Source organism: Phaethon aethereus (assembly GCF_964289735.1).
Source record: "Phaethon aethereus genome assembly, chromosome: 13".
Lineage (NCBI taxonomy): Eukaryota > Metazoa > Chordata > Aves > Phaethontiformes > Phaethontidae > Phaethon > Phaethon aethereus.
The window spans coordinates 10,107,156-10,130,695 of NC_138589.1; the positions used below are offsets into that span (position 1 = coordinate 10,107,156).

At 38.1% G+C, this 23,540-nt stretch overlaps 1 protein-coding gene across 1 annotated transcript in view; it reads left to right on the forward strand.

Annotated features, from left to right (window-relative positions):
* The window catches only part of ZNF536 (zinc finger protein 536), a gene marked incomplete at its 3' end in the record, with an annotated part of 187,580 nt that overhangs the window by 38,383 nt on the left and 125,657 nt on the right, over window positions 1–23,540 (forward strand). The window contains exon 2 of the mRNA XM_082005497.1: window positions 15,588–15,740. Within this exon, the coding sequence (XP_081861623.1) occupies window positions 15,588–15,740 (153 nt within the window). The remainder of the gene's footprint in view (window positions 1–15,587; window positions 15,741–23,540) is intronic.

Below are 23,540 nucleotides of genomic sequence, written 5' to 3' on the forward strand. Positions count from 1 at the left end.
AACTTCATCGGTGGCAGATACTAAGAGGGATGGTGTCCCATTATTACCTAGAAAAATTACTGTAGTTGAAGAAATGAATGGTGCAAATATAAATTGAAAGAATACATCAAAAGTTCTGGTCAGGAGGATTTTTAGTGCAATCTAAGGCAGTTCAGTTCCCAAACTACACGTAACGGGATTTTAACACCAAACTTGTTTAACCCTTTTGAAAGTTTTTTGCTACAACAATGAAATTCTAACTCAAATATTAGAAGGAAAGCCCAGAAAAATATTGCTGAGGAGTTGTCTCCAAGTTTACACAAAAACATAACCCTTAGAGGTTTCTTCTCCTCAGTGTGACCGGATTGCCCATTTGACCCCGTCAACCAGTAGTTCAAGTAACTAAAAATGCAGCAAATCTGTAGTAAGAGAATTCTTCATTTGAGCTACTGCAAAACTTCCTTCTGTTTTTGTGTAGGTGAAGGCCTAGTAGTGCAAGCACATGAAAATCTTTCTTGAGAGAAAGCTGAGGTGCCTTTGCGCATGTTAGAGCACAGACAGATTCACTGAAATTGCTAAAATTGTTGGTGAAGTACAGTACCCTCCATAGGAGGATGTGAAGAGGTTGGTCCCTTGGAGGAATCCAGTGTGACTGCCATCAGTTCCTGTGCTGTCAGTGTGCTTCAGCCATGTCCCTACTACACCCTGTCCTGGTGGGAAAGGTTGGTTTGCCATTGCTCCCTCAAATGACCGTGCCAACCGAAGTCCCTGACAATGCCAGAGGCGATGGTTTTGCCAATTATGTTGAAGTCAGCTACTACTAACTGATCTTACGTTGCTGGCTGGCTGCCATCAGAAGACCCGCAGATATTTAAAACATTTGATGGCTAGCAACTTGTGCACCATAGATGAAGAGCAAAGAAAGATCTGGATGCGTACCATCTCCTATCTATAGTTCTGCTTTGACTATGGTCTTATGATGCGTATTATTCGGGGAATATTTTCAGTAATGCTTACTGATGTAAAGCATTCTCAGCCAGAAGTCTTGCAGAGCATTAGCAGAATGAAGATAAATGTGTGGAGAATCACTAAGTTTGGTTTCATTTATTGTAATAGCTGTGGTTAAAATGTAGATCATAATGCTGTTTTGGATCACAGTCTTTATTCTAAAAATTGCAGTCATCATAGGTGGATTATATCTGCATCTTTTCAAATAGATGACAGAACATATTTCTGCTCTGTTTTTCCCTAAAGAAAAATTGAAAGGTAAGAGGCAGGAGTTTCACATGACATTGCAACAGTTAGTTGTCAAACTATGAATGGAAATTGCCATCATAGGGACTGTGTGTTTACTCTCATACTTCAAAAAAACTGTGGTGAAAGTGTATCCAAGAAGAAAGGAGTTTGTTAAAAAAAAACAAATAATATCTTAGTAGATGAGCATTGATTCAACATAACTAAAACAACTATTATTTGAAAATAACCCTGGAATACATAGAAGGAAGTACGTCGTTTGGTGAACCGCACTCACCGGAGAAGTACTGCAGGTCATGGTCTATCCAGCGATTCTGTTCTGGAATGCAGTTCTGCTGATCTACAACACCGATCAACGTCCCGTCTGGTATCTGAGCTGCCTTTCCTAAGTTGCACCTTCCCATCGTTTATATTAAATTCACAATGTACTCTTGTGCAGTTTTATGATAAAACTTGCTATGGTAGTAGTATAGAGTTACTGACTGTTAAGCAGTGACAAGTTTTGGTTGTTCACCCTGTATTAAAATGTTTCAGGATTTATCAGGAAGCTCCACTGCCAAGCATTCAACAGGATCCCTTTTTCGAAACAAATACGTACGACCCCCGTGACTGGGCATGTATCTGTAGTGAGATATCACAGAATCTGTAGCCAGAAAAGAACCAGTACTAGTAAAATTGTTGAAATTATTTCCATTTCATATGAGCAGTTTATACTGCTGTTCACCTTTTCACAACCCCGTACATGACTTTGTTAGGTTGGCCAGTCCCACTGTAGACAGCTTTCAAATGTAATCGAGTGCAAGCCAGTTTGTTATGTACCAAATTCTGCATGGGCTTGCCAGGCTATTGGAGTGGCTCCCGCTAGTACCATCCCGAAAAGACATGGAAACATGTGTCTCCACAAATGCAGTAGCCTGTGTTCTCAGAGTTGAAATTAGCCTGTTTGCTGAGATGGTACTTATTGCATAGTGGTGTAATTTAAGCTACTAATTGGCCAGAATTAGAACCTTAAGACTCGCTGACTTGCAGGCTAGGAGTTTGTGTCTAAACAATCCCTATAGTTATCCTGCTGCATTTGTTCAGATTTTGCCAGGTTCAGAGATTTATTTTGTACATATGATTCATAGGCTGTTTTGTCACAATAGAGCAAGGTGTTGAAAGTTTCCTATCTGTACAAAGTGTTTATCTGGTCTCGTTAGTGTTTTCGTCCTATATACTGCAGGTAATTTTACTACTGTTCAGAATAGTGAAAATTTGGTGAAAAGCTGGTCTTCCTCCATATGCTGTGGAATTATTCAAGATGTGCTTATGAAACTTCTGTCTCTTCCAAATGTGACTCATGCCTGTCATCCGGTGGCTCTGAGAAGAGGCATTTTAAATAAGTATATCCACTTTGAAAGATATGTTATTGCTGAGTCACTTTTTTAAAAGGCAGTATTAGTGTGTAAGGGTTAGATTTCCCCTATTCTCCTTCCCTGTAAAGAACTTCTTTCCTGCATATCTTACCTTTCTGATATAAGATTTCCTTCTGTCAGCATTTAATGTCACGTGAGCATCATCAAGCTGGTAATTTCATGTTGGTGGATGTTGCGTGATGTTACAGAGTGGTCATTGGTTCAGAAAGGATGCAAAACATTGTAAAGCCATTCACAGTTATGGGAATCAAACACTCAGCAGAATGGAGACTAAAAGGTTGTGCTTTGTTAGGAAGGCATTAAGTACCTGCTGCTGCTTTGGGATGTGTGGGGGAAGGGGGTGGATCTCCAGGAATCTGAAATAAGGAGGTTTCGCCACAGCATTACTTTTTCCTTGTTGTCTGCTCTAAGATTGAAGAAATTCTTTTAAACATTGTGGTGCTGAAGGCGAAGTGTAAGAATTGACTCTGTTCACTTCTTTCCTTCTTATACTTAGCTGCTTACTGCTAAGAATTTAATTTTACAGAAACTGAGCCCATGAATGCATACTTAAGATAGTGCTATATGCTTTTGACTGTCTTCAAGACGATCAGTCAATACCAAAAGCGCTTGACTGATTCCAAATGTTTGTATGCATTTGCAATAGTGTGTTAAAATTCAGTTCTGGGATGGATTTCATTGCATCATTATCTGCAGATTTTTGCAGCCAGATGTGTTTCCTGTATCTTCCCATGCACTATTTAATATATGAGAGCATCATTCAGATGATGGTCTGAATATTTCCAGAATGTTTTACAGAATTTTTGTTTCCCGGTATGGTTGATAGTTAAGTCTGGCCCTCGCAGGCATGGCAGAGGAACTCATGAGAACATTTTGACTGATTTTCTGATGACATTCATAGAATCATAAAATCATAGAATAGTTTGGGTTGGAAGGGACCTTTAAAGGTCATCTAGTCAAACCTTTGCAATGAGCAGGGACATCCTCAAGTAGATCAGGTTGCTCATGTTCATGAGGTAGAGGACAGTGGCTGTTGTGCTGGTAACAGAAAGAGAGACAGACTTTTTCGAGGGTGCCGCAGCTTTCAAAATCAAGTGCGCATCATGTGACTCTGTGTGTATTATTTAAAAAAGAAAAAGAAGAAACCTAGAACTTCAGCACAGCCTGTCTCTCCTGTATATGAGAAGTAAAGCAAATGAATACGGCCTTGAATACACTTCTTAATTTTTCTATGCTGTATTTTGCCAACTTTAGTTCACTCTGTTGACTGTTCAGTCAGACCATTTTTAAATTAAGGAATACATGGTTGAATTATTTATTAAACAAAAGGTGCTTCCATGCATGCAGACTACCTGGGTTTTGAATTTCTTTTACCGCTGGAGTTTGAAGAAAGTGCATTGCTAATAAGTTAAGAGATGGAACAGCCTTCCTTCTAAAATAAGTCTTCCTCTGTCTCTGAGGCAGCCAGTAAGCTAACTTGTGTCTGTCCAGTGACAGAAGAATGCCCAATCTTCATTCGAGTGTCTAATTTTGACCTTACCATGAAGTTGTGTCCTCACTTTGGTAGGCTCCATAGAGACAAAATGTTAATTTCAGGTAGAGAAATGTTCTAGCAAATAATTTAGTCCAGATTATCTCCTAATTTTATAGATGATCCTGGTGGGTTAAAATATGTATTTGCTAGTGTATTAATATGGAGGAACTGTAAACAAGTGGGAGGAGGCTTGCAAAAACTTTGTACGGTGTTACCATCCGCCTGTACGTCCCTCCAGGCTACCAGTTCTCCTTAGAGTGATGATAAATACTTTGTACAACTACTTTTGCTTTGCTGAGTCCCCATTACTACCTCTGTGTTGGTATTCCAGATTTTGTACAGCCAGTGTTTCTTGTATTTTTGGAGGAACATGGCTTCCGAGTGCCTGATCTTTTCTCGTCCTCTTCCCCAGAAGAAAACAACTGCTGGCTTCTCACTAGACCATCTTGACTTCAAATCATTTTGGCCGATGGTCGCCGGGAAAGCACTTTCAGGCTAGGAAACTCAGAGGGGCCTTCCATCAGCCTGGGAGCTGTAGTCTCCATAGGTTGCTTAAAAATTAGTGGGCTGTTTTACCTGGTATTGAAAGAGGAATTAACTCACTGAATGCAAGGGAATATCTGTCAAAGAGGTTGATATTTCTTGTCACTGATGTGGGACTTGATAACTATCTAGGATTATAGTGATGTAAGAAGCGTGATGAGCTGCAAAAGGGCCAGCCATGGCAGCAAAGAGGCTTTAGAGGAAGGTTGATGAGACCGGCCAGGACTCTGAAGAGCTCCCAGCCACACCGGTGTGTGGAAGGGTGGTTGCGAGCCTGTAGCTTTCCTGTGGAAGGAAAGCAGTGAGCAGTAGCGGGTGGCTGGGCACACCCTGGCTTTGATAGCTACAGATGGAGACCTAAAAGATTGCAGGGCCACAGTCCAACACCAGCACATGTAAAATAAGGCTCAGGATTTAGATAACTCTGTTCCAGCATACTGACGTGCGTGGCCACAGTCCAACTCCAACACATGCAAAATTAGTTTCAGGATCATTCCAGCATACTGAATGCTATGCCTAAACCAGTTATTGCCACAAGCTCAGCTAAATCAGAGGAGAGTGTTCAAAATAGTATTTTTTTTTCTTTTTTTACCAGGAGAGTTCAGATAAGAAATTTTATATTTTCCTAGTAGAAAAGGGAAAAAGCGGATTGTTGATATATCAGCTCCATATGCAGCATTTAATATTTTTATAGTCCACAAATAGCATGTTACAGTATCAGTGTACTTTAATGCTATCTTACAAAACATGGATACAGGTTGACCTAGTAATGTACTTTTTGAGATACATCATTAATATAAAAAAAGTAATGATCCCATTCATATGATATCATGTTTAAAGACTTCATGGTCTCAGTATGCCCATGATACACTGTTAAACCAATGAGGAAAAAAAAAAACCCAAACAGTTAAAGGATCCCTTCTCAAGATTAGAAGTAATGAATTTAATCAATATTTTTCCATTATAGCAAAACTTTTGCAATTAGCATATTTTATTTATAGGAAAAGGGTGCTAGTAAAATAGATTCAACAGTTCGGAGTTGCTCATAAGTATTTCTTCAAGTACAGCTCATTTTTTGTGAAATGAGGAAAGAAGTTGGAAATTATACTTAAGTGGCATGTACCAAAGAAGTTAAATGGGAGAAAAATTATTTACAGAGGTATTTGTACTAGCTCAAAGCAGTCATTAAGTTTGAAGGCAGCACTGGAAAGTAAAAAATAAGAAAATACAGATACTGGAAAGGTCTATACTATCACAGTCTGTCCAAATGTAATACACACCGTGATGTTACTCACTTTTTGGAGACTCTGTCAGCACCTCTGTAATCAGTAATCTGTAAATGGAATGACAGTCTTTAATTCTTTCTCATTTTGTTGAGGGGGAAATTAAGAATTTAGCTACCTGTACAGTTGTTCTTGTATGACTGATTCTATTGTTGGTTTCTGTCTTACTGGCACCTACAGAAAGATGTTCCTGTGACATTTTAAATAGTTTACATTTTTCTATATTAGAATGAATTTTTATAAAATCTATTGTCATGCTACCAGCATTTCTATGCTGATTTTGCCACCCTATGATGAGAAAATAATAATGAAAAGGGGTTTTCTTAAACAATATTGTGCAAAAACTTCTCTAGTGATACCTGATGCCCTAAGACCTACTTGCAATTTAGGCAAGTCTGTGGTTCTGATTGGAAAAAATCATTTGTTTGTGTTTTGGATTTGTTTAAGACCAGCAACGCAGCGTGAAACTTGGCCACTGTGGTTATTAAATATTTCCATACAACTACTCAAAAGGTTTTAAGAGATACTAATGGATTTTGAAAACTGTATGCAGTTGGGTGTTAATCTGCGCCTTTGAAAATCTCACAGTCTGTGTTGTTGGGCACATGAGAAGAACCTAAAGAAAATAGGTTCAATACCACTCTCTTCCACCCAGATTCACTATTTTTCCTACAGTTTATTGACACCACCTTGGATTTTCTTTGGTACAGTGTAGCCTGTACACTGTACCACATGGTTCTGTTGGTCTAACGTGTAGTTCAGGAGCAAGATAGAGGTCATAATGAAGTACACCTTACCTGTTTGGTTCATAGGTATGGAGAGATGCTAACATGTGGAAGAAGCAGGGTAAGTGTGGAAGCAAGAAGGCAATATATTCATTCACAGAAGTCCAGTTAGTGGTTATTTTAGTTGATTAGCTAGCAACTTCGTTTTCTCCCTTATGAAATTGCCTCCACAGATCCTTGCTTCTGGAGCTTAATCAGCAGTAGCAATCCATCCCAGGAGTGGGAGATCAGGAGTACTTAATTAAAGAGGGACTGTAAGGCAACTCTCCCAAATTGGATATCTGATCTAGCCTTGGCATCAGGAGAGCAATGCTAGGTAAAAGTGTTTATCAAGCTCCATGTAGCCACTCTGCAAATCTCAGAGATGGGAATATGAAGCAGACAGCATGTAGAGGCTGCTATAACCTGAGTAGTATGGGCTTCAAGACCATCTGGTACCTGAACACCTGCCTACAAATAACACATACAAATCCAAAAGGTGGTCCAGTTGGATAGCTTCTCTGCTTAGATTCCCCACTGGAATTTTCTCCAAAAGCAGTAAACAGTCTGTATGAAGTGTGGAAAGGCCTTGTCCTCTCTGATCAGTAATCAAGTGCCCATTTCAAGTTTAGGTGACAGGATCAAAGCTAACATAGGTGAGTCAAGGGTTTGGGTGAGACAGGCTTACATGAGAATCACAGGCTGCTGTTGGCATGAGCCAACAGATTGAGGTAACAATCCAGAATATTCTAAGTTTGTTTTAAGAAAAGAAGGAGAAAACCATGGAAAGTATGTCATACACAAGGTTTGTGAGCTAACATTGCTATCAGAAGTATAAATGGACGTCACGGTAAATTTTGAAGATAGATGACAAAGAACATTGACAAAATACCAAGGAAAGGTCCATGAGTACATATTTAAGCCCAGCATAGCTGATCCAAAGAGTAAGTATCTGCTTTGCTTGTGAAGATACATGTTTTGTACAGAGAAGGACAATAAGGTCTTCTGACAGCTTAGATGTTCCCTTCTGAAGAAACCAAGAACAAGCAGAAGCTTATCACTGAGAGCAACTAATACTGCATTCAAGATAGCAAATAGACCCATTGTTCTGATAAATGACAAAGTCCATCCTCTTCTAATGCATCGACTTTTCCTGTGGAAAGATTATACAAGTCTAGTGGAATTTCATGAACCTCATCTGCCATACTCAGTGATTTAGGATCTGGAGTGCTTTGATCTATACAGTCAAATTAGGGAAGTGGGATTTCAAAGCCATGATTTTGGAGTAGCAGAACTGAAAAGCCAGTGAAGGAGTTGAATGGTGGAAGAATCTTGCATGTGAAGGGCTTAGGAAAGAAGATCAGGATTTTGAAACAAACCAGCAAAAATTATGTTAGAGGGAATGACGTGTGATCCATGGTCATATTCTGCAAGCTCAGCTCTCATTAGGTAGCTAGAGGTTCCAGGATCTGGTGGTGATGCCATAAAAGTGAAGACTATTTAGCCAAAACCAAGCACTCTTACGGCCATGCTCTGTGTATTCCTGATGTCTGTTGATTTCATTGAAGGACCGTGCAGAGGTCTCACTGCATAAATTGCAACTTACACCTTTTATTTATACCATTTGTGTGTGTGTGTGAGTGTGTGTGATTTTAGAATGGCTTAAAAATCATGAACATTAGAAGAGAATGACAAAGTTTGAATGAATGCCCGCATGTGCATATATTAAAAACAATTACTCAGCACTCTTTTCAGTTTCATTTTGATTCCATTTTATAAAAAATAATATTTCAATAATATACTAAGGCCCTGCTTCAAATTTAAATGTTGACATTTCATTGAATTCAGTAGGGCTGGAGAAGTATACAGTAACGAAATTAAAGTTTTAAGCTTGCTTTCTTCCCATGCTGAACTAAGAATATCTGTGATGGTTTGCAGAATAATAATATTTAACTGTAATCTTCTTGGGGCATGGACTGCATTTCATTGATTCTGTACAACTGAACTGAGTATCACTAATTAATAAAACAATAAATACAGAAAATAAACTATTTTGTGTTTTGTTAACAATTTGCATTTCATACAGTATTTCATTTTAAATAAGTATAAAATCATAGCCTCAAATGGTAAGATGTAATTGCTGATCATGTATCTCTTTGTTCCAGACACTTTTATAAAAGTGTATGTATTATGTATGATGTGACCTTCAAATGTCATGAATGCGTTGTGCAATAAACTGTCAATATTTGTGGCTATAAGGTACTAGATGACTTTTACAATAATTGGAACAGCTTTATTAAAAGCTTGGATCACTCAGCTGGTTAAAGAGAAAGACACAGGCCAGTGTTCATCTGGGAGTTTCCTTGTGCCAACTGTTAAATGAAAGATATTGTAAGGTGCTTAAGATGTCTTCTTTTTTTTTAAAAAAAGATACAGTTAAAAAGGTCTCATGCAAAAAACGTTCTCTCCTAAGAATCATTTTTTCAATATGCTTAATTCTCAGGCCAAACTGAGCTCTGTAAGTTAATGGCAAGTAAACAACCCTGTTTTTTAAGTACTACATCTGATTTTCCGTGTCTTTTGGTCACAACAATTCTTCAAACAAATCAGGCAGCTAAAACGATGCACTCAGAAACTGTGTTTGAACTTTGATTATCTTAAAAGGTTTTAAAGATTTAGAACAATTTGAAAAGTAAGACTGCTAAGAACTCCAAAACAAAAACTCTGTAGGGGATTTGATTAAAATGAAAAAAGAGGATAAGAAACATTCTGTGATAAACAAAAGCTTAATTTTGGTTGAGTGTCTATTGATGTCTCTTTGTGCTGTATATACAGCCTTTTACATGTTTCTCAGCATGTGTACCACAGTGAGAAGTATTAAGATATAACCAAAATGCGCATGTATGCAGTATCGTCGTGCAAAGTGTTTTGCACCCATGGGGTGTGAAAACCACAAGTCTTCAAGTGTGTCATATGCTGCAGGTGTGGGCTTAAGGTGTATGTACCGGTTACTGAGGAATTGCTTAGAATATTTGGGCTCCCCTTTTGCTTGAAATAATGCCTGAGAGCTCCCCTGCAGCCCGGCGTATCGGCTACGACTGCCATTTGCCCCCTTCTAAATGTTACAAGCCTTACCTTTTATAAATGGTTGTGAGCCTTTTACTCCCGTTTAATTTAGATTGTATTTTAAATTTAAATCTGCCAATGCCCTAATCGGTAGCAAAGGCAGGGCAGCTTGTGCCTTGTCTTTGCCTATGTGGTTCAGGGTGCCAAGTGGGAAGTCTGATGTCAGAAGCCGTATCTTTTTATTTACCAGTGGAACCTTCGGTATAATCTTTATTTCTAATAATACAAACAATGTGAATGCTGCTTTCTCACTAGTAGGCCTCCTTTCCAATTCTCTTCTAAAATAGCTCTCTGTTTAAACAAATTCTCTGCCAATCCATATTAATGCCTAACAGTTTAAGATTCCCATATATGGTCATTATAAAACCTAAATCCTTGATGAAACAATGGAGACAGCAAGTTGTTCCTGACCTAAGACATTAGTAACTCTTTCCGGAGGCCTAAAATATAACTGTAATATTTAGTAATATTAGACTTTTTTCATTTTAAGCCATGAACTTCACTAGCAGAAAAGCGTAGTGGCATCTGCTAATAGGATTCTAATTTCAAATTATGAGCACTGGGCCAGATTCTGCCCTCATTTACATCGAAGCATACTAATTGGAGCTACTTCAGGTAGCTAGAAAAATATGGTTAATTATATCCCTAATTATACTCCTATTTTTCTCTATTTTCAGTATTATTAAAACTTTCTCCAAGGAATAGGCAAGAAAGGTAAACTATGTTTTCCCAGAAATTTTGCATATCCTATAGTGTTTCCCATGCAATGAGGTGGCCGAGTCCAGGCATCCTTGCATAAAGGTGGCGGCAGGGACAGGATTAACACACTGAATATCTTCTAACTCTCTTCTTGACATTAGATTCAGAGTATAATTTTTCCTGCCACAGGATGGGCCACTCTGGGTGGTTTATAGATGATCAAAAAATAACGGTGGTCACTACCACTTCTCATTGCACCATATTTCATTAACTTGTACAGGCAGTTCTAAAGAACTACAAATATTTTGAATTTCAGAAATATATGAAAATCTAGGATCATATGCAGCTTTAAAGGCTTTTGGCCACATTTTCAAAGGCTTCTTTAATAATGTCTGAAAAATGTGCAAGAGCAAACACATACTTGTAAGTGTGATTACCTATTTTGTGAGTTGATTACCTTTTCCATATGATTGCCCGTTTTTGGCTAATTTGGCAATCCTTGTGTCGACAAATTCCAACTGACTTCACTGATAATTTAGTCTGCATGAGGACTGCAATTTAGCTCCTTTGAACATGAAAGTACCTCTTTGTGAATCCCTGCGCTTTCACATACACGCAGCGAATAAATACTCCTGTAAAATTTACGGGACATGTATGTAGACGGCTCCTTTGAAAATTTGGTTGCTAACATGACTGAAGCCGGTGCTGCTACCTAACCAACTGAAAACAGATTTCTTTTTAGAAAAGCCACCAGTCCTTTTCCAATCGTTTGTACTCATCCCAGACAGGTAGACCAGTTGTACAGAATGTATACGGGAATTTCAAATAATTATTTTTCTTTTGTTCTTCACGTGACTGCCTAGATAGCGTCTGCTTTGAGTACACCGATGCACTATCCAGCCAAGTTTGTCTTCGTTTTCTAGAAATATCCACTGAAGTTGGCGTTGTGCTTCTGTAGTGTCCCTACCCGTGTGCTGAGGGTACTGCCAGCCGTGGCAGCGACTCATTTCTGGGTCGATCATTTCTGGTATCTAGTTAAGCTACCTGCTGTGAAAAACGATTCACTGGTGTGTTTCTCAGTTTCTTTTAACCTGCTACTGTAGAAGTGTTCCTGGCTCAAAACCGTTTATCGGGATTAACTGGTTCTGTGGAAATCTCCACTCCAGGTACTGCGGGCACGTGAAAGCAGCCTGCAGCACGGCACCGGTCATCTCCAGGCTAGGCAAGGGGTGTGGGCTCTTTGTCCCTCCTCTCCTGAGAAGGGGGCATCTGCCTGGAGAAGGGCTAGTCCTTCAAATACTGATCTTACGGATTGCTTCATTTTAATTTCAGTCTGTGTGGCAAATAGATTTGCTCACATTTTGGTCAAATTGGCTCTTTGGTTATGCAGCTAATTGCCACCTTCTGATATGGATGTTAAAGTGGACTTTCCTTCCTTGCATTTGTCCCATGAGAACGTGCGCACAGCCAGTTATTAAGTGTAGCTGAGGCATGGTACACAGGAGATGTCCCTGTCACGCCACCCGAGGAGCGGCTTCGTGGCTGAATTCCTGCGTGTCCTGTGCCACGGGGCGGTATCTGCCTGCCCAGCAGGTACAGCGTACGCAGCAGCTGGAGGTCTCACAGCTGTTACCTTCTCCTTATACTGACACTAAGGCCGGTTTCATATACAGAACTGAGTGTTGCTTTTTGCACTTCTGCCTGTGACTTTTGCTGTGAACAGATGCTTTCAAAGGGAAAGGAAAGCTCAGTGAAAGTAAGTTCAGAGACAAGGCTTGGAAGACTTACATCTAGCATGTACAACTATACAATATTTTATATGCTGTTCTGTTATTTCCTGCACTCGAATCAGGAAAGGTAGGGATGGGCAGGAAGACATTCAGGACGTAGACCTGCCTGTAATGGAAGTAGATAGTAAAAAAAGCAGTCCAATCTCACGTGCATCAAGTGCACATCATGTAGACCACATAGCTCAGTGAACCACAATGGCTGAAAGATAAATAACTGTTCTCTTTCCTTCCTGATCTTTTATCCTCGGAATTGAGCAGCCCAAAAGCCATAGCTCAAATCCTGAGTAAATCAGAAATTAAATTAATTTGCTGGGGCTAATCCTAGTTCTGCAGGTCTGTAAAACATTACTACAGTTTTGCACAATTTAACAGAATTGAGAGTCTCAACCTAGGAAGGGGGTGACAATAGCAGGAGAGAGGGGACGTCGGAAGTGTAGAATACATGGTTATTGGTAGAGCTGAAGATTTTTCATTCCCCCCATACGCAGTTGTTGGCATAGTCTGTATTCATCAGTTTGCTGCTTAACTTCTTCCTTGCTAATCTCTTCTTTTTCTGTGTCACTTTTTTCCTCCTTCACTTTCCATAGATTGCTTTAAGAGACTCCGTATTAAAAAAAACTTGGTAGCAGAGTCAGTGAGACTTAAATGTCTTTTAAAGTTAAGCACATTTTAAACTTAAGTGCCTTGACAAATAGCTACAGTTTGCCGAAATGAGGCCCTAGTAAGAAGTTGGGGTAGCGTTTGATGGGGACAGTCGGCAGCCTTGAACGTATCTTTTCATTGTTTGCAATAAAAGAACTTAGATGTAAAGCTGCTCATTCAGGTAGTCATGGCCTCCAGCGCTTCGGTGGGCTTTGTAGGCAGAGGAATTCAAAAGAAAACCCCTCAGCCCAGCTTTAAAGTCTTAGGAATGCTTTCACTGTGGGAAGAGAAATTCTTCAAGGTAAGGCCCCTGTTGGAGCAAAGCCTTTGGAGCTACCTACTGTATGTCTACTTAAATCTAAAAGAAAACTCTTCAGACCACCCACATCTTTCTTTGCTTCATTGTTGTTTTCAGTTTGCTTTTTCAGAGGGATTAGCGCTAGAGTAAACTCTATCGTCTTGCTGCCTTGAAAAAATTCAATTTTGTGTAAAGTGAAAATTAGACTCTTAAATCTGCAAAGTGAGCTGTTTATCTTACAAATTTATTCTTTTTATTGGGCCACACATATTCTAGATAGAAAGATAAAAGGCAAATGGATAACAGGCCATCATTTAGAGTGACATATAGCAAAACATAACTAGTAGACTTATTCGGTAAATTCCTCCTGAGTGGCTTGTTAGCTTTATCTATATATTTATCTATAATGCTCATATAGTATTTATTGAAAACTGAAATAAAATCCTGCAGTTTATCATCATGCATTCTGTATTTTGCACTTCAGAAAAATCTTTTTGCACTCGGGAATTCATTTTTTCCCAAAGCAGTTTAAGACATGGTTATATACAACTTTTGAGGAGAAAAAAAGGGGAAAATCTAAACTCTTTAGGGAGATTGGAATTATAGGCTAGCACCTATATATGTTTTTCTGGACTCCTAAAGACAAAATAAACTCCTGCAGTATGTTACTTTACAACCTTGTGAATAATTCAAAACGACGGTTACTAGCTTTCTACGTTAAACATTGTGCTTTAACTCTGCAGTCTAGGAACAATCAGAAAATGTTAAACAAGAATGTGATGTGAAAAATATCAGATTTTGCCTTCTGAAAACTAGCAATAGCTTGATTACATACAGGACTAAGATAAGCATTTTAACATACATATATAGGTATATATATTTTTTGTCCCTCCATCACACCCTTCTTTCAGCTTTAAGCAAAATATTTTAGAGGGGCCATTTTATAAGAAATAATGAAGTGCCTGTTAGTGTTACCTTTTCCAGAAACGTGGTATTTGGGTCTTTGCTACTGTGTGAGTAGTTTTTATTAGAGCTAAATGTTTAAGTCTTTCTTGTGTCCCGTCACTTCCATTTAAAAGGCAATGCTGTGTAAACTGCGCTATGTTTCCTGACAGCTTTAGTTACATACCAAGTGGGTAAAGACAGAACATTTTTAGTCAGTAGTTCATGGTTGAAATAATCAAGACTTAGCATGCAGGTTTTAACTATATGCTCCCCACCTCAGTGTAACCCAGATAGCTCAGCTTTGTATAGGGGTGTGATGATGTGTCCATGTGTATTGCCTCTCTGCGGTGTGCCAGTAGTGTAAAATCTGGTTCAGAATTTCAGCATTTGCCATGGTACTTTATGGTGAAATCGTGAATTGATACATAAATGTGATATTACATGACCGTCTAAGTACAAGATGATAGATGAGTCTTGTGTGGTTTGAATAATGACTTTTTAAAAATGCCCTACATTTTTGCAATTTTTATGTCAGTCTTTTGTAAGTTATTTTGTTCATGGCCTGCTTGGATAACAGCAGCTTCTTCAAGCTGAGAATGACTGTTTCTTTATATCAGGAGAGCAAAGAGATGTCCTGGAGTCTCACCCATTGCGTTACGATGCAAAGAGTAAGTGTAGCTGTGAATGCTGAAGGACAACAGCCAGGAGCTCCGGGTGAGAGGGAGAAGGCATTCCCCCTCATCTGACCAATTTTTTCATTGCCCTTCCCGTGGTATTAGGTCACTTGCTAGGTTGGGTGTTGTAACTCCAGGGCTGAAATGTTGCAGAAGGAAGTTGATGAGCTTTGTGTGTCAACATCACCATTGCTGTTGGACCCTCCCGTCACTGCAATTCTGTTGTTTTGGGAGGTTCAATATACTGACGCAAACTTTCTCCCTCTAAAATCATACAGATTTTCACAATACTTATAAATTTAATCGATTCAACAAAACAACAATCTAAAACTTTTGGGGGAAAAATTAATAGGAACTAAGCAAAAGAAGAAATCAAACCAGCTGCTGACACAGCTGTTTCTTTTCTTGTACAATTCAGTTCAATCTAAAGGTACCATATGCTGCTTAAAATGATGATAGGAAAGATGAAATAATTTAAGACAATAACGAGAAAATACATGAATTGTCAGCATTCTGTCAGATTTAAAGAATGAAGTAGACAGGTGTAGTATTGGCATGTTTAACTTTGTGTTGTGTTAGCAGTTCTACTGAGAACAACTTCTGACGTGCCAAAGTGATGTGAGAACGTTTCTGTGTTGCAGACATTGGAGAAGAAGCTGGGAGATCTGTAGGAGTCCAGCAGCCAGCTTTACTGAGGGACAGAAGCCTTGGTTCTGCCATGAAAGACTGCCCATATTGTGGAAAAACTTTCAGAACATCACATCACTTAAAGGTCCACTTGAGAATACATACAGGTGAGAGGAAACAAGTGAGCGGAGCACTGTTGACACATGCCGGGGTGGGGGGGTTAACCTAATATGTGGCTAGGAGCCTTAATTCCCCGTGTAGATTTGGACTCATTAGTTGGAGAAAGTCTTTTGAGAAAGATACATGAGAGTCTTAAATAAAAGCACAAGGAATGTGTTGTTGGATAAAGACCACTTTAATAGAATCATCTTTTCCCAGTTGAGGTTATTTCTGTCTCCTTCCCTGCTTCATCACTGTTTCCTTCAATTACCCTTGTCCTTCAGTAGGCATAAGCCTATTGGTTTCAGACTTAGTTATACTAACCGCTTCAAAGGCCTTCCTTAGCATCTGCTTAGGGATTCTGTATGTTTTTCTCAGAGTTACTATTTTTGTTCCATTTAGCATGCTCATTTTTAACCTCTCACTGTTCATTTGAATACATCAGCTCCATGGATCTGCTTTTTTTTTCAATAGAACTCACACGACTTAGTACTCATAAGTAGTAAAACTTACCGTGTTTTGCACCATGCTAAAACTTACAGTGTTCTATTGTAATAACAATCACAGCATTTCTGTCCTACAGAGACTTACTACTGGTCTGGATTCTCACTTTATTTTGGTATGTCACTCATTGGGTGGACTGCTCTCAATACTAGTAAACTATAACCACTCCATTTAAATTATAATACCTTGTTTGCTTAAATATACGTACGTGCATGGTAAGGTTCATGTAGAGACACAGTGTATGTTTAAGACGACTTACTCTATCCATAATTAAAATATGACATACAACGCTGATGTCCTCAAGTCCTGTTGAAATTCTGTATATGGCAAATACGTTTTCTTCCAAGCCTTAGGTATCGTAGAAGGCTTTTGGGAGAATGTACAAACCTGGAGATTTAGGATATTTCTCTTTGTAAACGCACATAGTGGGCACTGTAATTGTGGAGTCATTTTCTTTTTAAACCATTTTAAATGAATTTCAGGACTTTACTGCTGTTTTTCTAATTGATAGGTAAAGTAAATTGCATGAAGAATACTTCCCGGTTGTACCTCCTTCTTGAAAAACTTCACTGTTAATTTTTATTTCACTGAAGTACCAGATAAGCAGCATTTTTCTCCCTTCCCAAAATCAGCAGTCATGTTTCTCCTACGTGCTAGCGCAGATGTAATACGTAATGTTGGGTTGGCAAATGTGAGGCCTGATTTTGAAAAATTGAAAATGAGGCTGAAAATTATTTAAAGAAAAAAATTTCATTGTTGAGGTAGGAAAGTTTCTTCACTCTATTTTTCTTCTTTCTTTGAATTGTGGAGTAGGAGTATACTGCACTGGTTTGATCTGAATTTTAAAATTTGGCACCCCAGTGTAGTTGTTGTAGTTGTCTGCTGGATTACGAACCGTTTAGGGCAGGACTATTCTTTTCCGTGTGTTGGACTTTGGGGGAAAAAAAAAGAAGAAACACAGTGAAAACCCTACTTGTGTGATCTCTAATGTATTAAAAGTAAATGGTAGTTATTTCATTGGAAAATAATCTTGTAACTGTAAGTTTTAAACAATTAGACATTTTCACTAAGGGAGATGCGAAGAAAAATTCTTTCAAATAACCTGAGGATACCCGTCTCTCCCTTTTGCTTTTTTATATAGTGACCATTTTGTTCTTGTTTTAAAGATGGCAGTGATTACACATTCGGTATTTGTGGCTTAGAACTAATGGAAAGTAAATTAGTTGCAATGGAAATATTCCATACAACTTGCATATTAAAACTGACTAAATAAAATTAAAACAAGAAAAAATAAACCATGTGTAAAATAACAAAAAAAAGCCCAACAAAACATCATGCAGACTGTTGAAACAGCATTTGCAATATATTTTAAAATCATTATAATTTTAAAATAGATAAAAATCAATTTCCATTAGGTTGAGAACAAAGTATTTGTAAATAATGACAACAGTATGTTTAAATGGAGCAATGTTTTACATGTTGGAAATAATCCTAATAAATATTATAAAAATGTAAATTGGCAGATTATTAGAGTTATTAAATAAGAATTAAGTTGCTTTGCAGTAAATGGAAATGATATAATAGATACCAGTTATTAAACAAATACTGGTTAGTTCATACTTATCAGGGACAGTTTCCTGCCTTTTATGTCACACTCTGTCTTTATTATATGCCTGGATCATATAAGTGACTGATAAAAAACACTTTACTGTGTTTCTCCACTACATTAACTCAATTACTGTTCTTGTTCTCACAGCACCTGTTTGTTAGAGATGAGCTCAAGCAGTTCAGCAGAAGTCAGGTTCCTTCGAACATCTGTGTGTTTGGAGGCACGCGAGTAGGTTGGTTTGGTATGCATGCCAAGACAAGGCCCAGCGTCTGATCCGGCCAGGAGGTGCTTCTGTGGCAGTTGGCCCAAAAAAGCTAGAAGAGCCATTCAATCCTCTGCGAGAGGAGGAAGCTGTGCTCTGTTTTAGAAGAATTGGCTTGAGTTGCTGCTTTTTTCCCTTGGATGTTTCATGGTTGCAACTTTCTCCACACTGAGTCTCAGTTTCTGTGTAGTTTGCTATTATATAATAAGCGTCTGAAAGAAAAAAAAAATCAAGGTTTTATTTAGCACACTCAGTTGAGTTCCAACACACTACTGTAGAGGCTTTTTCTTCTTATCTAATTCAATGATATTCATCCAGGAAGAGCTTTAAGGGGAAGATAGTAAGATATGATTTCTGATTGTTCCCATATGATAAGAAGAAAAGGCCATAATTATGTGAAATCGGTTTCTCCTCTTCCTTGCTCTAAAAACAGTTGGAGGACGAGACGGTTCCTTAGTACAACCCCGAGAGAAGAGAGGAAGGACTTTCAGGTCAAAATACTCCAGAGCCTTGGGGCTTAGAGAGGACAGACAGAACTCTTGTAGCCCTCTTAGATGACTCTATGTTGACCAGTGAGTACAGGTGGGCTTTATGGTCCTGCTTCTTCAAAGCTACCTACTGCAACCCACGCAAACTCACTGTGTGAAGAGATGCAGAAACAAGGGCAAAGCATGTATATGCACTGGTAGTGCATAGGAGACATGTGGATGCACTGGCCACTTTGTGATTCAGCTAAAATCAGCAATCCTAAAATAATACACAATACGTAGGAGACAGTTATAACACAGAAGGCTTGGAAATGCTCGGAGTTTGTGAAAAAGAAAGCCACCTCAGTATCTCAGACCCATATGTGCCATATGCAGATGATTCCAGAGTTTACATTTTTCCCCCCTGGGGGCAGTAATTTAAGGTTCCTTCATTCCTTATTCTCAGCTCCAAGGAACTGAGCACCTTTATGCTCTTGAGCACTCTCAGTTCCCACTGAAATCAAATAAATGGGTGTGTTTTTTACTTTACATGCCTAGGCCTTTGGACTGCACAGAAACTGTTGAGTGTAAAACGTTAAGATTTCTTATGGTCTGCCTTTGACAGGAGACACATTATGTAGGGGCTGGTTTCAGATGAGCTCTCTTTGCACCTTGCGTTAGCATTCAGAAGCTACTGCAGATTAGACCAGTTTGGGTTTGTGTGCTCATTAGGTGAAAAAAGAATAATGTGCATGAGCAAAGTAGAGCCCTGAAGAAGGTTTGGGTTGTGCTAAACAGAAGAAACCTAAGAGAGGGGTAGGAAGAAAAAACTTGGCAGGGCTGCGTCCGTTGACTGAGAGTACGTTACGATACGTATGATGTACATCTCACGTGTATTAGATGTATTATATACATTGACAGCGTTGCTGCATTTTCCCTTGGAAATGTGACTAGCCGATTTTAAAACTTGCTTAGATGAACTGATGAAATACAGTAAAAATGGTGCTGTTTTAAATGAATTCAATTCACATTTTCTTCCTAAAAAAAGACTGCCTGTTGCCATTCTCTGAAGGCGCTTGTAGTGGGATGAGCAATATGAATAATTAAGGAAAATGGGTATGTGTGCTCCAAGAGGAGACAATTTTGGTATTGAACATTCTTTATTCTTACATTTCTAAGATGAACTAAAAGGACTTTTCATTTCTCTAGATTTCTCCAGATTTCCCATCCTTAACATTGTACAGCATGCCTTTTCTCCCGTCTTAATGACATCCCAAACTTTTGTTGAAAATAATTGATTGAATTTAAATTTCCTTAAAAGTTTAAGAGGTAATGTTACAGTATAAATTTCCTACCAAACACTAAGTAGGGAAATATCCATTAGTGAAATTAACTACAGTTTCTAGGTAGCTAACAATGTGCAGTATACAGTAGGGCATGGCTAATGAACACTGCAGTGGGTGATATTTCATTATACAAATTAATGCTCACATTTTAATGGGAAAGTCACATAATGAATCTCAGCTTCAGTGACAGCAATTAGAGACACAGATTGTCCCCTTCTGGACAAGGCACTGTTTAGCAATAAGCAGCTGTGTAAAAAGTCTTCAGGTTTACTACATATATATATGCTTTGGGGGAATTAGTGTGCAGTTTATATTAATGTACTGAATCTTCCCTGCAAAGGAACAACCATATTTATCTCTCTGCGTTTTAACTAAGTAAAGACGTGTAAAAAGACTAAATAAATATTGCAGATGAGATATAAATAAAGGGAAATATTCAATTATAAAACTTTATAAAAATTAAAATACTTTATTGTAATAACTAGTGCACAATTGAAAAATCTTTAATAAACTGAGTCAAAAGCATTAAAAGTCTGTCCTTTTACAGGGTAGGGGCAGTTTCATCTTAGAGAAAAATCACTAGTAAAAGAAAGTAGTAAAGAGAAGTAGTTAACTAGTATTTCTGACAAACAGATTAATTGTGTGGTGAAACATGTGCAGGATCCAAAAATAATCCTACAGAACCTTTGATATTCCATTTGGTTTAAAAAGTGTGAAGTGAATGATTAGAATTATAAAAGAAATTACCGTGTAAGAATAGGCATAATAATGAACTAATTAAACCATACAGCAATTCATTTCTAAAATATCTACTGCACAATGGATAAAATAGGTTATCAATAACTGTTTCAATGGTAAAATAAAAAATGTTGGGAAATGTTTTCAATGTTTTCATTAAGCAGTATTCTCTGGAATTATAAGATGTTGGATTTCATTTGCTTTGCATGACAGACAACTGTAGCTTGGTTAGAAACTTATAGGATCAAATTGCAAGTCACATTGTCCCCGAGTGGTTGCCAAACCCCACCACTGGCTGCCGAAGCGTTAGGTGCTGGGGCTCTTGCGCTGAGGCACAGCCCGCACTGTCCTGTGAGCAGAGGGGCATACTGCACAAACTCACTCCTTCAGAAATCTTATTTAAAAAGGAGGAGGGGCATTCAGTGGGGAAGTGGAGTGTAGGGTGCAGTACAGATTTTTAAGGAGTATGAAAAATGAATAAAGAAGCCCACAGCACTAGTTATAAATAGATATTTAAGAAGTACGGATGTTTGATAAGGGAAACTAAAAGTAATATTAAAAATATATATGTGGCTATTAGGATTATGGAGAACAGGGTAAAGTTCTGTAGATCTGGCAGGTTAACAACTGTTATCTTGATAATACTGGACAAGAATGGATAAAAAATTATCAACCACTGTAAAGACTAAAGACTCTTCTGCTCTGTTCTCTGAAAGAAGATGATGTTTTTTGTAAGTATTTTCCAATTATACAGTTCTGCCATTAAGTAATGAGTCTGTTATGCTGTAACCCACTACATTTTAATATTTTTTAGGATGAATGAGACTGTATAACTTAAAAAGTCTTTAAAACCCTGGCTGAAGAGCTCTCCAAATCATTAAAGTTCATTTAAAAAAACAAGTCTTGGAACACGGATCAAGTTCCAGAGCACTTGTAGGAGTAAAAAAGTTCTAGCTATTTTAGTATTTCCAAAAAGAAAGAATATTAGGAACTTGAAATTATAAATGGGCTACCCTGACATAAGTTTTGGGTAAAATTACAGAATGAATTTGTTAACTAATTAAGAATTGGTAGTATAGATAATTCAATTTTATTTTATGAAAGTAAGTTTTATCAAGTTTCTCACTTTCTCTCAAGGCTTATGAAAGTAACTTGTTCTATGTGACAATCCCCGCCCCCCCCCCCAGTAAAACCCAGTATACGGAGATGAAGTGGCACATAAAGTGGCAGTGCTTTCAGCTCCATCTATTTGGTATTTCATCATTATTTGGAAGAGTATATAAAGTCACTGTTGTTAAAATCACTGTTGATTTACCGATGGCACAAAAATGGTAAGGTGCTAAAAATCATGGGGAGGCACTGATTAGTCACTTAGTCAAGTGGACTGTTTTCAACAATAGGAATTTTAAATCAGCAAAATGTAAAGGAACAAATACTAGAGGTGTTGATGAACTGGGCCTAGGACTATGATAGAGAAGCAACAGAATATGAGCTGTGAGTTGATGGCTAACAGCTATGAATGTAAACACAGGCTTGGAATGTATAAGAATAATATCAAGTTGAAATTTTATCAAAGCAGCGGAAAATGTAGCAATGTTTAGTAGTAGTAAGCAGACTCTGGATGAATTTAAGCTAGAAATGAGGAACACATTTTGACTAGTGAAAATACTTAACCAGTCAAACAATTTACCTAGGGATATGCTGGATTCCTCTTCATTGCTGTGGTTGAAATGGAATATGTTTAAATTAAAACAAGTGTGTTTCTTTCAAATTGTAGTTATGATTTGATGCAGGAATTATCATGTGAGGGTCTTTGGCCTATGTTGTACAGCAGATCAGACTAGATGATCATAATTGTCCCTTCTGGCCTTAAAATCTGTAAATCTATTTATAATATAGCTGTGGTCTCCTTGCACAGCCCGTAGCAAATAATTCCTGTGACTAGTATGATCAGATTGCGTTCTGAGCAGGACTGGTGGTAGCTTGCACAGATTATACATCTGTGTTGTTTATACAACCTACTATACATACAGACCTGTTTCTACTGGGCAACATCGCTGTTTCCAGTTATCTACCAAGCTTTTGTGCAGATTTTACAAGCAGCATTGAGTTGTTATTGTTTTACTGTATCCTGATATAAAATCGTTCTTGTGAGATGTCTTGTGTCTTGTAAAGCAGAGTGGTAGATAGATCAGAACTGTGATTATGTTGCCCAGATAAGTTATTCTCGGTAGGATTTTTTTTTTTTTATTGTACACACTGGAATATTTGCTCTTTCTATTCCATTGTGAAAAGGTTTTCAGGGATGCAAACAGGGACAGAGAATTAGCAAGATCAGGATGGTCATTGCCTTTGTGAACAATGAAAAATGACTCTTGGATATGAAATGCAAAAAAGTATTTTGAAAAAGTCATGTTCCCTCACTCCCACATGGCAACATTAATTCATGTGAACTGATATTAAGTGTTAAATAAGTCATCCAGAAACTGCTCTTGGCAATATTACCAGGGTAGTCATTACACTAGGATGAATTCTGTGAAACCTTCCCTCAAAGTACGATATACAAACAGGTTGTCTTCTGACAAGAACCGTACCCTACCTCTCTTGTCCCTTGTAGTATTTTTTGGATATATACTACTGAAGTTGCTGATAGAGTCCTGGAAATTAGGGGTCCTTTGGGTTTTCCATTGTAACTGGCTTGGTTTTTGGTTTTGGTTGAGGTTACGTTGGGCTTTTTCCCACAGCATTTTATAACTCTGTTATTTGTACAAGGACTTACACAGGGCATAACTGGTTGTTAATTTGAGCAGATAAAACAGCATCTAAATACCTGCACCATTACTGAATTTAAGAAATACTGACACACTAGATTTAAAAGATTC